Source organism: Gasterosteus aculeatus, chromosome 7, assembly GCF_964276395.1.
Source record: "Gasterosteus aculeatus chromosome 7, fGasAcu3.hap1.1, whole genome shotgun sequence".
Lineage (NCBI taxonomy): Eukaryota > Metazoa > Chordata > Actinopteri > Perciformes > Gasterosteidae > Gasterosteus > Gasterosteus aculeatus.
The window spans coordinates 1468481-1482669 of record NC_135694.1 but is presented as its reverse complement, the minus strand read 5'-3'; the positions used below and the strand labels follow the sequence as shown (position 1 = coordinate 1482669).

Here is a 14189-nt window from a genome sequence, read left to right as displayed (position 1 = left end):
ATACGGCGCCCTCACACCAAATGTCATCTGTCTGGTGATGAAACACACGACTCAAGTGAAAAGGCAAAAACACACAACCTTTTCCCTCCGTTCTATTAACTCAGTCCAGCAGGCGTCTCGCAGGGTTTGTGGGTCCGTTGATGGTTTTGGAGGAGACAGGAGCCCCACTGACATCTGGTCCTCGCAGTGCCTCTAAACCCCTCTGAGATCAGCTGTAAATAGAACACAAAGCTGAACAACGCTCTTCATGGAACATGCAGCTCACAGCGGTGATTTTCATTCTGCGAGTAAAGGATCTGAATACCAGTCCACGGTTCTATCATACATGTTTTTTGTTCGGCAAAAAAAAGGAGCTCGGTCACGCGACTTCACGTCTCCAGCACTGAGCTACAGGAGGACCCGTGTCCCCGCGAGGACGTGTCGGTCGTCTCCTTTAACTCTCAGCTCGCCACAGTGGTGTCGTTCGACTCGTTTGACGTCGAAGCACGCGGTCGGCTTTGAGAGGTGCTGAAGCGCCGACTCATTTCCTGTTTTTGGACTGATTCATTCTGCTGTTAAAAAGGCGTCTGAAAGGAACCCCGGCTTCCTGTGACGCCGACGCACTAATTTCAGTGTCACTAATCCTGCTCCAGCTAATGCCCGCGTTGTGACACGCCGCCTTTGTTGTCATCCCTGTCATATCAAACACTAGCGCTGAATAACCCAGAAAGCTACTGCTCAGTATGTCCCGCCCCCTTTTGTTAGGTTTGTCGGCGTTAGTCATCTTCCCTCTTCACTCTCGGCAGGTTTTCTGTAAACAAACGTCGCTAATGCTCCATCAGGAATGAGAATAGCAGAGGACATCTGGGCCTTGTGTCGTTAGCTCGTTAGCAGAAAGGACTAAAAAGACGCCTCCGCGGCTAATAGCGCTCGCTTCATTCTCCCCAAAGCGATGCCGTTCATGCCATGTCGATTGGACTCCCGCGGCAAAATGGCCGCACGTTTCCTGCATGTTGGCGCCGCGTTGGGTTAATGCCGCTCTCTCTGGTGGGGCTCAGTTTAGCCTCTGAGGCTAGTTGGCTACGTGACACATGTACCGTTCTTACTTTGTTCTTGTGGGCGAGTAGTTGACCTCCCGCTGCATTGATTTCTGCTTCTAAGCCAGAAACATCAGCTTTGAAGGAAGTTTAATTTACTGTGCGAGATAATTGAAACTGGAGGTCTACAAACAACTGTCTCCTCCCTCAAATCACACATGTGCTTTCCGCTAAATCTTGTGAAACAGACGAGGAATAACTGTGAAATTCTGTTTTTAAAGACTTAAAGAAGAAGACAATTAATTCAAACATTGACCCCATGAAATGTGAAAGGCGGTATCTCCCAACTCTGCAGCATGCGCTTCCCTCCGAAGCCGGTGGGGACCAAAACAGAGCTAAAAGAGAATGACCGATGCCCTTCGATTGGCCAGAAGTAATCTCCAGATTAGGGGGCGGGGCAAAGCCGAGTCCGAGCCGGAAACCCGAGACAAAAGCGTCTCCATCCTCTTCCCTCCTCCAGCCGGCCTCCAAGCAGCTCTACGACGATGAGACCGCCTCCTCCGTGTTCGGCCTGAGGTCCGCCGCCGACCCCTCGCCCTCCCCGACCCCGTCGCCCTGCGGCTCCGATCGCCCGCCGCCGGGCTGGAACAGCAGCAACCACCACCACCACCGCAGCAGCAGCAGCGGCAGCACCCCCCCCCCCGCCGCCGCCGCCGGCGGGCCGCCCGTCGCCGACAAGCCGCGCTGGCAGCTCGGGAGGCGGAGTCACTTCCTGCCGCTGGACGTCACAGGTAGGACCCTTTGGACAAAGTTAGTCCTTTAGTCCTTCTCTGAAGGACTCGTCTGTGGGGAAGCTCATCAGACGCTCTCGTTTTTCATGGTTCTTCACGTGGAACCATTTCTCTCCTTCTTCTCTGGAAACGAACAGTTGTGGTTGGAACCAGTTTGAAGTTGGGCTGATTGTCCAGTTAGAGAGGAGATGACTTGCTGATGATTACATGGTGGAGCTAAATGGATCATTGATTGACGGACATATTTGGAAACGGGAACCTCAAATATCAGAATCTACTCCTTTTTTCTGTTTTATATAATTGTAAATTGAATATTTGTTCCCTCTGGGATTACTTCATGAGTATTTATGACCCAGGTATGAACGTTCTGTGACTAATGATCTAGATTACCACCAAAGATTAGATTGTATTTGAAGGAATCCGCTCTTGGATCTCCGATGACGTGAAAACGCTGTACTTTTTTAAATGTAGTGTCGATGTCGTTGGTTTAGCGAAGAGAAAGAAAACGGCTGACTCTGTTCTGCTGTCTTCGTGCCTCTGAGCAAGAATAGGATTCACACGTTTGCTGTGGTTCTCCAGAGAGACGCTTCTTGCTCTGACGGTTGTAAAAGTGAGAGTCGTGGGAAATTAGACGGAAGGAGAATGCAAAGTAAATATTGGTCTTATTGCTCTTTTTGAGAGCAGTGTAATTTAAATGACTCACTTAAATAGTGTAATCAAACGCAGGTTACTTTCATTTTAAGAAATCCTCCTAAATGATGAAAAGGAACCAAACCGTAGCTCGTGTTTGCCTTTTTATTGTGAGATTTTGTGACCGAGGTAGAGGAGACAAACTATGTTATAAAATAAAGGGATGACGACTGGTCGGGTCACTTTGGATAAAATACCCGTATTGATATTGATCAGCATATATTATCACGCTAATGCTACTGCTACATTTGCATTGCTTTACAGGTAAATATACGTAAAGGTACGCTTCTATGGGTTGCTTATGATTCAGGATTAAAGCCTGCGGTCCTGCTTCATTGGGGAATTGGATTGTAATTGGATCCCATTTGTTCTCACTGCGCGACGCCGAAGGTTGAAAACAAAATGCATTTTTTTTGCCTCTTTTAATACGCGAGACGTCATCGCGCAAATGCACGAGCGGGAGGAGATGAAACATGACGAACGATGTTAGAAACTCCACGATCACCTTGTTCCTTCTTCCTCTGCGAGAGGAGCAGCGTGATGCCGAACGTCGTGTTCTTCCTCGGGAAGTTTGAGCTTGTGAGGGAGAAAAAAACGCTGCAGAAACAGAATAAGACGTTGAGAAGATTTTCTTCTTCTGATCTTGCAGTCGGCTTTGCTTTATGTTTGTGCGTGTTGTGTGTGTGTGTGTGTGTGTGTGTGTGTGTGCTGTATGTTGTGGTCATACTGAGCAGCAGCGTTCTGACACTCCTGCTTCTGCTCGTCCCCTTCTTTACTTTGTGTGTCTGTGTGTGTGTGCGTGTGTTTGTGTGTTTGTGTGTACAAGTTAATCTGCTGTGCACCCAATTTTTGGCGTAGCAACTGCTTTGTCCCCGGACGCCCCCCCCCCCCCCCTCGTCTCCCCCACACATTTCAATGGTTGGGTGTCTCATTCTCCGCTCCTCCCCCATCTCTGCCTTTCTCACCCTTCCCTCACCCACCGTGCGGTGGAGGAGACGGTCAGGTGCAATGATAGAGATGCAGCCTGTGGCGAAGTACTCACTTCCTTCAGAGAGAGATAGAGGGGGAGGGAGGGAGGGAGGGAAAGGGAGGGGAGAGAGTACTTTGAGGAAAGGGTTCGTCCTCACATGAACTCTTCCCCCAAAACACCCCCCTCCCCCTCACCCCCTCCCCCTTAGTCAAACCCACAAAACTATAAAATATCACCGGCTTGTTACCGTGACTCCCCCTCTCTCCCTCCCTCCCTCTCCCTCTCTCTCCCTCTCTCTCACTCCCTTCCTCTCTCTCTCTTTGCAAACAGGTAGCTTTTTTTGCAGCCAGCTTACTGTTGCCATGGCAACTCGCCGCTCTTCCCCTCTCCTCCCTAAAATAATAAAGAGTGCAGAGGGAAAAGAGACTCATGCACGGTGGAAGAAAAAGGGAGTCAAACTTTCCAGAAGAAGAAGAAGAATGAAAATATTTCTGAATGACGGATAATGAGGGATCGGTTTTGTCCTCTTCCTCCTCCTCCTCCTCCTCCTCCTCCTCCCCTCTTGATTTTGAATTGGTGAAGAGAACAGAGAGATAAAAGAGGAGCGAGAGATGCGTTTTACTCTCTATTAATGTTTTCGTCATTAAATCGCCTAAATGACAAAATAATCAGTTTTTCTTATTAGTGTCTCTAAACCAATTCCAGGTTGTTCGTCTCCGCTTTCAGTAAATGAGCGGTCGATACTTTTTTGTTGAGCCTGTGGATTTGGTCATTAAAGCTGCTGGTAAACAGCTTGCAAAGTCGTTTACTACAAAAAGGAAAATGATTTTTTTTTTAAATATCCGTTAGTTATTTCATCCTGAAACCAGAGGTGGTGAATGTTAAAAACCTTTACGACTTTTACTGTTGATCCAATGATCCAGTCTGAAGCTGCTGTGTCTCTCCACGTCTAACTCTGCTAAACAAAGTGTTTATTTTGCGGTTATTGATGGAAAAGAAGCAACAATAACCTTAAGAATGCTGTTTTTTGTTTTAATTGAACATTGATGCATATTCTAAGAATAATTCACGCTGCATCATCTGTCTGACTTTGTTTCTCTGTCATACAAATGATCATCATGATCGATCGAAGACGGCGGAGCAGCATTTTAAAATTTAAGTTTTTGAATAGTAAGTTGTCGTTTGTCAGGTTTACTTCCGACTGGATGAATGATCCAAGGATTAATTATTAACCGGCACTACTTGTGGGAGAGTTTGGACACGGACCCTACTTGCTCCCATTCGTTTTAACGGAACAGAAATGTCAAAGGGGCTCAAAGGGGAGCAACACAAACGTTGTCTTTGGACTCATTTGGGCCTGTGACAGGGTGAGGGTCTCTACCCAAAGGGGGCACTCCAGAGCCCAGAGACCCCGCGATGAAAGAGCCATTGTCCGGTCCCGCCGGCTAAGGCCGCTGAGGCGGCGTCTATTATTTAAGCCCCCAGACGGCTGTGGAATGCCACTGTTTGACCTCCCCGGGGAAGATGGGTGGAGGAATAGGCCCGGGGAGGGATGAGTGGGGCAGATAGACGGTTGGAGAGATTGAGAGGACAAGTAGTCGATGAGATCCCGTCGCTTTGGGATTCTCCTCCTCGCTGATACGTTAAAAGCCCCCCAGGGTCGGTGGTGTTCACTTAAATCGGTCATTTGTAGATTATCCAGCCAGCAAATTGGATTTCTAGCTGCCAAAATTCATTTTGGTGCACAAGCTCATCGCCCAGTCGGGGTGTCGAGACTCTCACAGCCCTCCTGGCTTTTTTTTTTCAGAGAGTCCAAGTGATCGGCTCCCAGAGTCACACGCCAAGTACGGTTTTCCCTTCGGCAGCCTGCCGGTTTACGCTTTGCACAGCGAGTTCTTGAGTTCAGCCACTCTGTGTTTGATTGTTGAGCTTTGGTGCAACAAAAAAAGTTGTGTATGACTTTGAGCGTTCATATCCCAACATCATGATGCAGGATGTCACTTAAATGACATGTTGGGAGCTTGAAGTTGTGTATATTTACATACAATGTTTTTTTTAATGACAACAATGTGGGCGGTTTGAGAGTCCTGGTCCAGACGTGGAGGCGACGGGTGCCGATGAAGACAAATCTTGCACACTTATTTCCTTACATGTGGTGTTTTTATTCTGAAACATTTGCGGGAAGGATTATTACTTTGTATCATTTTAAAATGAAAACTATATTTTTGAGAAGAAGCAGTTGACTGTCGGGCGAGCCGCCTGCTCTGAGTGAAATGAAAACAATAAATCATGCCGACAGGATGGGATTCCTCTCTGCGCATCTGTATCTCCGTAAGAGTCGTGATCTAATTCTTCGCCGCCCTGTCCGCCAACCCGGTCGGATTTGCTCTTTTAATCTGTGTCGGGTAAAGTGACTCTGACTGACTTCGCGACTTCGCTGTTGCTCTTCGTCTCCTGCAGGTGAAGGGAGAGGAGGGAAATTCCACGGCGTCGACCTCCTCCAGCACTCCCCGTCCCCGTCCCCGTCCCCCTCCCCCTCTGCGGGGGACCCCTTCCCCCAACAGCCCCGCTCCCTGGAGGCCGCCACGGACGCTTTCCACCAGAGCCTCCCGCTGAGGAAGACCCGCTCTGACCTCGACACGACCCCACCTGCAGGTGTGAAGGCTCGGATTTTACTGCCTCGGTTTCCTTTTTCCTTCTCATTTGACACGTGGGAGAAGGTTGGGGACACGCCGGCCGTTTGCATGTCGGGCGAAGATCAAAGATTTTCCCAGTTTTTTTCTGTCTGCTTTTCACAGATGATTTGAAATTATTCAAATGAATGAGATTGATTGGGGTTAACGTCGGGTTAACAATCTCGGCCTTCTGCATCCGCAGTAATCAGTTTAGCTCAGTAAAGGACAGCGATGCCAGCAAGTCCGGATCTCTAATTGATTTATTTACAGCAACGCAGATTAGTATGAAGAATTTATGTTTGACCTAAATCATGACTCAATTTCAGACGGATAGAAAATAAATGAAAACAAACCTGATCTATTTAGAATTCTATTTAGACTGCACAAGTTATTACAGCAAATAAAGTCTTGCATTGTATGAATAAAAGCATTTTAATGCAGCCTGCAGCAGCCAATCGCAAAAGGGGTGAAGTCGAAGTCCACAGCCGAGTCATTCACTGATTAATCCAGAAGCTCACAAAAAAAATCATAAATTTACATTCATCTTGTAGCCAAAAGAGCGCAATGAATCCTGGAGGTCTGGTGCTGTGTAAGACTATGTGCTGACAGTGTGTAATTCATCCATGGGCTTTTTGTTGAAGTGAGCAGGATTCATTTTTTAAAGGGGTCGAATCTGCTTTCGGGTCATGTGAATTTGTCTAGATGAGTTGAGTCGTAATTGTCCCCCCCTCCCCCCCACAGGGCGCACACCGGACCGTCTTCACCCGGGAGCTATGGACACCTCCGGACTGCTTTGCTCCAACACGGCCCCCTCTTCCTGGAACGGACCCAAGGGCTCAACGTTTTCACCGGGAGCGTGGAACGAGCCGTACAGCTACAGCGCCAACAAAGGCCCGGCGGTGCCGCCGAAACAGCACAGCGTGCTCGGAGGCGCCGGAGGGGGGGCGCGGGACGGGGTGATGTTGGTGAGCTCGGGACAGTCGGTGGTCTCGCATTCCAGTTCCTTCACGTCCATGACGAACCCTTCCGGGAGAGGAGGGAGCAACACCATGGCGACAATGGGGAAGCGGAGCGAGACGGAAGGGGCGGCGGAGGCAGACGGCGGGAGAGGAGGTGTGGTCACGGAGGCGTTGAGAGGGCGGGAGAGGTCGGCGCGTTCCATAGCGGCGGCCAACGCCTTCAAGTTTCGGGAGCGTTCGCTTTCCACGCCCACGGACCCAGGTTCCTTCGGCTTCACGGAAGGTGGTTTGGGCCCGCCAGACGGGAACGGGAATGCCATAGCGGTAGCGGACCGGCAACAGCAGCATCATAACTTCTTGGGTTCGGGCGAGAACTACGCCCTTCTTTACCCGAGAGGGAGCTCCGAAGACAGCACCAGCACCGGCGACACAATCTCCGTCACGGCCTCGGACTACAGCGCTGACGGCCGCTTGCGCCTACGCTCCCGCTCCATCTCGCTGAAGAAGTCCAAGCGCAAGCCGCCCCCCCCTGTGAGGAGTGTGTCTCTCATGAAGAACCTCGGAGAAGCCGAGGGGCAGATCCGACGCGGGGGCAGCCTTTACCGGGATGGTCGGCCCAAGAGCCTGCACATCCCCAGGGACCACTTCACGGACTTTCAGGCCGATTTCCTCCTGACGAACTCGTCCTGCTCCTCTAAACCCAATCGAGTTGTAGAGCAGGAGATGGGCCGTGGAGGCACCGATGGACCTCCAAGCCTGGAGGTCCAGGCACCCGAGAGGGAGGGAGAGACAGAGCTGACCTTCCCCAATCACTGGCAGCTGGGCGAGTGGAAGAATGACCCTTACAGGTAGGAAATTAAATCTTTTCTGGTTATTTCAGAATTTCTAATCGACTTCAAGATGTTTGTTTGGGTGAAGACTAGAATGACTTCTCGTCTCTTCCAGGTCTTTATCAGGCTCCAGCACAGCAACAGGTACGACAGTGATTGAATGCATGAAAGTCAGAGGCAGCTCGGAGTCCCTGCTCGATTCCCCCTCCACCTCCAGAGCCACTTCTCCCTCACAGCTCTCCATGGACACTGACATCAAGGCGCCCTCGCCCTTCAAACCCCTGGGACTTATGTCCCCCTCAAGTGGCTATTCTAGCCAGTCAGAGACTCCCACCCCTACTGTTCCTCTCAGTCACATGGCAGGTCACGGAACAATAGGGACACAGGGTTGTAAGTTGCGTCCAAAGATCCCAGAAAGAAAATCATCACTACCGTCGCCGAAGGACCCGTCTGGGAGGTCTAGGTTATCCTTTGAGATGCCTGGGAATGCACATATGGAGCTGTCGTCAATCAAGCCAAAGCCAAAGGCCAGCCGGCGACATTCTGACACCTCGATGGCCGCAAAGCCGGGGAAAGTCAGCCCCAGCTCCTCGCAGACGTTGCCTGTAGTTACCCAAAATGAGCTGAAGACTATCCGGCTTCGTTCCGTCTCCCGCGGGGACTTGGAGGACTGCCCTGATGGGGCTTCTGACACCATTGAAGAGGAACAGCACGGCCGAGAGTTAGACGAGGACCCCAGCCCGCCACCCACCCTACCCAAACCCAAACCACCTGTCGCCGTCAAACCCCCGTTGCCCAAGCGGCCCATTAACCTCCTTCTTAAGTCTCCTTCCCCGTCATCAACCTCCCCCCTAGCTCTCGATTCACCTCCTGGCTCACCCGTGGACCGGCCTGTGCCCCTAGGCAACATCTACAAAGTAATGAGGAAACCAAAACCCAAGAAACCGCCTCCACAAACGAGTCCCTCAGTTCTTCCAGATCCTACCGGTACTCCACAAACCACCTATGATCATCCATTCCTCCCCCACTCCCATTCCCTCTTCGATCTCCCTCCTCTTCCGGACCCCCAGCCTCTCCTCGAAGACCCGACGATGGAGCCTGATTTTGGCGTGGACCCGGAGATTTGTCTTGGTCCTGGGGACGGAGGGTCGCTCCCTTCTCCCTGCAGCGACCAGGAGGCTCTGGAGCTCCTGAACAAAAGCAAGACCCTCCCCTCGAGGATGACAATCTCCTGTCTGGCAGAGCTGTCTGACAAAAAGAAACCCAAGGTGAGGAAGACATGCCTTGGAGGGAGCTTTATTTTAGGGCTGTCGTTTAGTGTGCCGAAGTAGACAAAGTAGAAATACAGTTTACTCAGGTACACACTTCACAAGTGTTTAAATAGTTTAACTCACGTCTTGTCATTCCGTTCCAGGTTCCTCCTCCAGTCCCCAAGAAGCCCAACGTCCTGCTTCTTCCCTCATCGGTCCATCCCTCAACCAATGGTGGCGCAGAGCGCCCGACCCCACAGGCCGACAGCCCCGTGGGTCTCCGCTCTCCCGGTGTTCCTGACATGCTGGAGCAAGACGAAAACCATGTGGGAATGGACGAGGACAGTTCAAAGGAGTCATCTGTTCATTCGTCCCTGCATGATTCGTCCCTCACAGAGCTGGAGGGGAAAATGGCTGGCGCTGGGATTGGGGCAGGTGGGTTTTTAGGGGAGAGGGGGGCTCTTTCAAAAAGAAATGCCTAATACTCCTTTATCTTCAGAGTTTTTCGTATTTATGTGTTTGCTGATCACCTGTCAGGGCTGCTATGGTTGATTAGGATTCTTTCCCGCCGTGTTTGATGCATAACGTCCTCCTCCGGCTCCAAAGCTTGATTGCTCTAAAAATTGGATATAATCTAAACAGAGGCTGCTTCCCACTGTTTGTGACAGTGAAGAAGACAATCATCCCTAATTATCTAATTACTACCCTGTATTATAAATATTGGCCATTGGTGTAAAACTTCTCTCATCTCGTTCAGATGACTCCGCGTTTAACGAGAAGACGATACTCCACATCGCCGAGGAAACGGACGAAGCCGCGTCGGCCGGCTCGCCCTCGACGCACACCACCGAAGACCTGTTCACCATCATCCACAGGTTTGAATGTGCACACGTAACACACAGGTCTGAGACACTGACTATCACAATGATTTCACAGCAGATGCTTTTCCTCAGGAGGCAGACGGAAAGGTGCTTTGTTTAATTAATAGCAAAAAATGTACTCTAGCCCCGATGTGATGGAAAGACGCTTTGCCTCGTTGAAAAGGCGTGTGACCGGCCGAGCACGAGGTTCCCTAGCAACGGCTAAACGTGCGCTGTGCCAACGCTAGTCTCTAAGCAACAAGTGCTGAGGATTTTACCTTGCATGAAGCTTAAAATAGTGTAAAAGCCAGCGAGGTAAAATGAAGGAGGGGGGGGGGGGGGGGCGGGGGGGGGGGGGGCGGGGGGGGGGGTGGAGAGCCTTCTGTGGTTAACTGGTCACTTTCACACGTAGTTCACAGGTAGATTGCTGAGATAACTTTTCAGGCTGACTAGTGATTTTACACTAGTCAAGCAGGGTATTACCTACTCCTAGGGGTATTTCCTACTCGCGTCCCCTCACACATGCCCAAACAAATGCTAGAATAGACGGGGGGTCCAGCAGGCCGCCATTAAAACACAGCAAGAGGAAGATACGGGTAGTAGACTACTCGTAAAGAGCCTTTGGTGGTCCAGTGCCAATGTTCTTTTGATATATTTATTAGTTATCAAGTCACCTGGGTGATCGATGGCGTGAATGCTAAGCCACAAATAATTCGCAGGCTACGTCATCAGAGAACTCATTTCATGTGTGGAAGGAGTTGAGGAGTTCATTTCAAATTATGAATTGAGGCATCTGCAAATGGTGCAGGATGTAAATGTGCTTGTTTATCTCACCATTCTTTCTCCTCCTCTCTTTGCCAAGGTCCAAGCGAAAGGTTCTGGGTCGCAAGGAGCCGACGGACTCCTTCGGCAGCCGGCAGAGCCTTGTGTCCCCGGTGAAGCACAGCACCAGCGGCGGCGACCTCCGAAACATGACCTTGGGCAGCCAGCGGTCGAGCTCCCGCAACGAGAACTTCATGGCCCTGCTACAGAAGAAAGGCAGCAAGTCCACCGGCGGCGGCGCCCGAGTCTCCGCCATGGAGCTCCTCAAAAGCACAAACCCTCTGGCGCGACGGGTCACAGAGTTTTCGACACCCTCGGCGGCGAGCGGCGAGGAGGGGGACGAGGCGTCCGGGAACGGCAAACCCAACGATCAATGAACGGGAGGTATCGGTAGCGGGTGTTCAGACCGGGTCCGCTCGCTTGTCGACAAAAGCTACTGACCGATACCAAGAGGTGCCGCCCGAAGCAGAACGGGCGCCTTTTTGACTGATGTGTCCGATTGGCTCGCTCCAACTACTGATTGACCATTTACGTTTTTTTCCGGGGATGAAATGGTCCCTCCCACGGTTTAAGCGCTTATTGTTCCCTGTCAAACCAGCCCCTGGAGGAAGAAAAGATCTGCGGAGAGGTTTTCTGGTGTTTCCCTCCGTCCTCTGGGATCTGCTCAGCGTGGAGGCTGGAGGCTGGAGACGGAGCGGACAACAGGAATATGAGGATCCAACAAAGATATCGTGGATATCCCCTCCTGGACCAGGACAACACGAGTCCCAGGTGGCAACCACGGCCATGTATATGAATCTACAAGCAGCTCTCGTTGAGCCACAAGGATACCACAGAGGATCGGTCACCAAATAAAGATATACATAATAAAAATTCAGAAGATGTCGGACTTCCAAGCGATTCGTCTACGATTCAAGCGAAGCCCCCCGGGCCGGCAGGACTACAGTGCCGACACCTGTCGACCCACATGAAGAGTAAATTATTGATGTAAGAAAACATCTTCACAGCTCCTCCGGTCTCTGGGGAGCTCCCACTGCAGGCATCAGCCTCTCCATGACCGGAGCGCAGGATTTACAAAGACCAAACCCCATTGGGGTGGGGGGGGGGGGGGGTGTAGGGAGGAGGGGCTTTTTGCCACCAAAGATTTGACGCATGGGCATGTCACACATTTCATTGCTCGTGCCACGAACACGAACGCGGACCTCCGAAAAACAATCCGCAGACGCAAGCACTTTTTTTTTCCCCCCCGCATTTGCTTTGTTTGGGTTTTTTGTTTTTTCCTCTCTCACATTTATCCCTGCACACGCCAGATGGCGTGTTCTGTACATGCTCAATTGGACCGTGCGGTGCGTCTCATGTACAGAGGTAAACGTGACGCGTCTTGCTGACGGATAGCATCGCGGACACAAGGACTAAAAATAGTGTACAGCAAGGAGCTCCGACTACCAACTGAACACAAGATGGAAGGAACGAAACACGGACCAACGTCAACAGTGTGTGAGTGTTTGTGTGTCTGTGTGTGTCTGTGTGTGTGTGTGTGTGTGTGTGCGCAGATGAAATCTAGCCTGTGGAGTTTCTGTACGGGAGTATGAAGCAGGCCTGGTTATTAAACAGGGTTTTTATCCATTTTTGGTCTCTGGTGACGGGATCAAAGGACTATTGAAAACTGCCAACAGACCAGAGGGGACCTAAAGGTGTGTGTGTGTGTGTGTGTGTGTGTGTGTGTGTGTGTGTGTGTGTGTGTGTGTGTGTGTGCACCATCGTCCTGCCAACCGGACTCTGGGTTCAGGAGGATCCTGCAGTCGATCAGAGAACCAAAACCCGACTGGAGTTTTTCTCTCTCTCGTCTCAAAAGGGGGGGGGGGGGGTGCCTCCCTCCTCCCTTCCACTCATTCCTCTCCTCCTCCTCCTCCTCCTCCTCCTCCTCCCTTCATCGCTGCTGGAGAACGCGCTCCATCTGTCCCCCCTCCACCTCCTCTTTTTTTCTGGCACTCACAGTAACTCTCTCTCTCTCTCCTCACCGATATACTGCCCCCCCCCCCCCCCCCCCCGGTCTATGCATCAAAGCTCGGCAGACGACACGACACCGGATGAATGTCAACGAATGACAACGCTGATCTTTTATACTTTTATTTGAGTTCTCATGTAACGTGGTTTCCCGAGGAGGAGCGGATGGACCTTCACTTTTAGACTTGAGCATTCCCCCACGCGGTATCTGCCCCCCCCGCCTGAGCCCACCCTCAGTGTCTGGATCACCGTGTGGAGGGTCTGAGGTTTTTGGGGGGGTTAGCAGCGGTTCTGGTGGACGGAGGGAACCTTTCGCCTCTCGAATCCCTCGGTGCTATTGAGTCAGAGCCCCCCCTGGTGGCCGGAGGATAAACCGCACCCCCCTCCCCCCTCCCCCACGAGGGAGCAAAGATAAGAAACAGTCCTTCAGGTACTCCTTCATCCTGAAGAACACAAAAGAGTTTAAATGCATAAATCATCACCGTTTATGACGACTAGTCAAGTGACGCTTGTTTTAAATATTTAGTGAATGAAAAAAAGATGAACCTATAAATCTGTGTTTGTTTGCCTTGTATACTGAATTACGGGCGTGTTGCTGCGGCGCCAACGGTGTTTTTATTTTTTTGTATTTGTGTTTTGTATTTGTGTTATTATTTAAGCTGCCTTGGTAGTAGACACACACACACACACACACACACACACACACACATCTGGTTGAACATCAGCACAGGTGCAGAGAAGAAAGGCTCTGACTACTCACCTGGGCGAGAAAAACTCAACCCACAGATTTATTTTAAAGTACCGGGACAATGTTGGAAGGAAGAGGATGTGTTTTTATGGCACTGTGTACTAAATGTACTTTATGTACTGTGTACTGTGTACTCGGTGGTGTGCAGACAGGTGGAACGAAAGGTTCCCTCTCGACCTTTCGTCCGTCTGACAATGAGAAAGAAGGTGTCATCTTTTAAAGTTCACACCGGCGGGCGTAGATGACGTCACCGGTTGGGCCGCAGCCAACTTGTGCCATATATTTTTTTATACTTTTAACGGGAACAAGCGGTGCGTTTGATCGCAGGAGTAAAAACACCCATTTGAACAACGTACTATATTTAAAATGACATTTATCTAAAATGCTGGCAGGAGAAATATATATAATATGTAATCCATCACCCCTAGTTTAAGAGGGAGGGAGCGAGGACATTCTCATATTGTCTTTTCCCTTCGACTCCGTGAATCGGAGGAGTAATCGTGTAAAAAGCCCCCCCCCCCCCCCCCCCCTCTCTCGTTTGCCACCCTGAAAAGGGATTAAAATAAAAAGG

General features: G+C 50.7%; 1 protein-coding gene across 4 annotated transcripts in view; it reads left to right on the top strand.

The window, feature by feature from the left end:
• Window positions 1-14189, top strand: part of nhsl2 (NHS-like 2) — a 58602-nt gene that overhangs the window by 43418 nt on the left and 995 nt on the right. For all 4 annotated transcript variants that reach the window (XM_078106095.1, XM_078106091.1, XM_078106092.1 and 1 more), the window contains 7 exons: window positions 1537-1807; window positions 5928-6122; window positions 6884-7949; window positions 8047-9199; window positions 9346-9616; window positions 9939-10056; window positions 10904-14189. The exon at window positions 10904-14189 is cut by the window's right edge and continues 995 nt beyond it. In XM_078106095.1, the coding sequence (XP_077962221.1) occupies window positions 1537-1807; window positions 5928-6122; window positions 6884-7949; window positions 8047-9199; window positions 9346-9616; window positions 9939-10056; window positions 10904-11240 (3411 nt within the window). In that variant the 3' untranslated portion in view covers window positions 11241-14189. The remainder of the gene's footprint in view (window positions 1-1536; window positions 1808-5927; window positions 6123-6883; window positions 7950-8046; window positions 9200-9345; window positions 9617-9938; window positions 10057-10903) is intronic.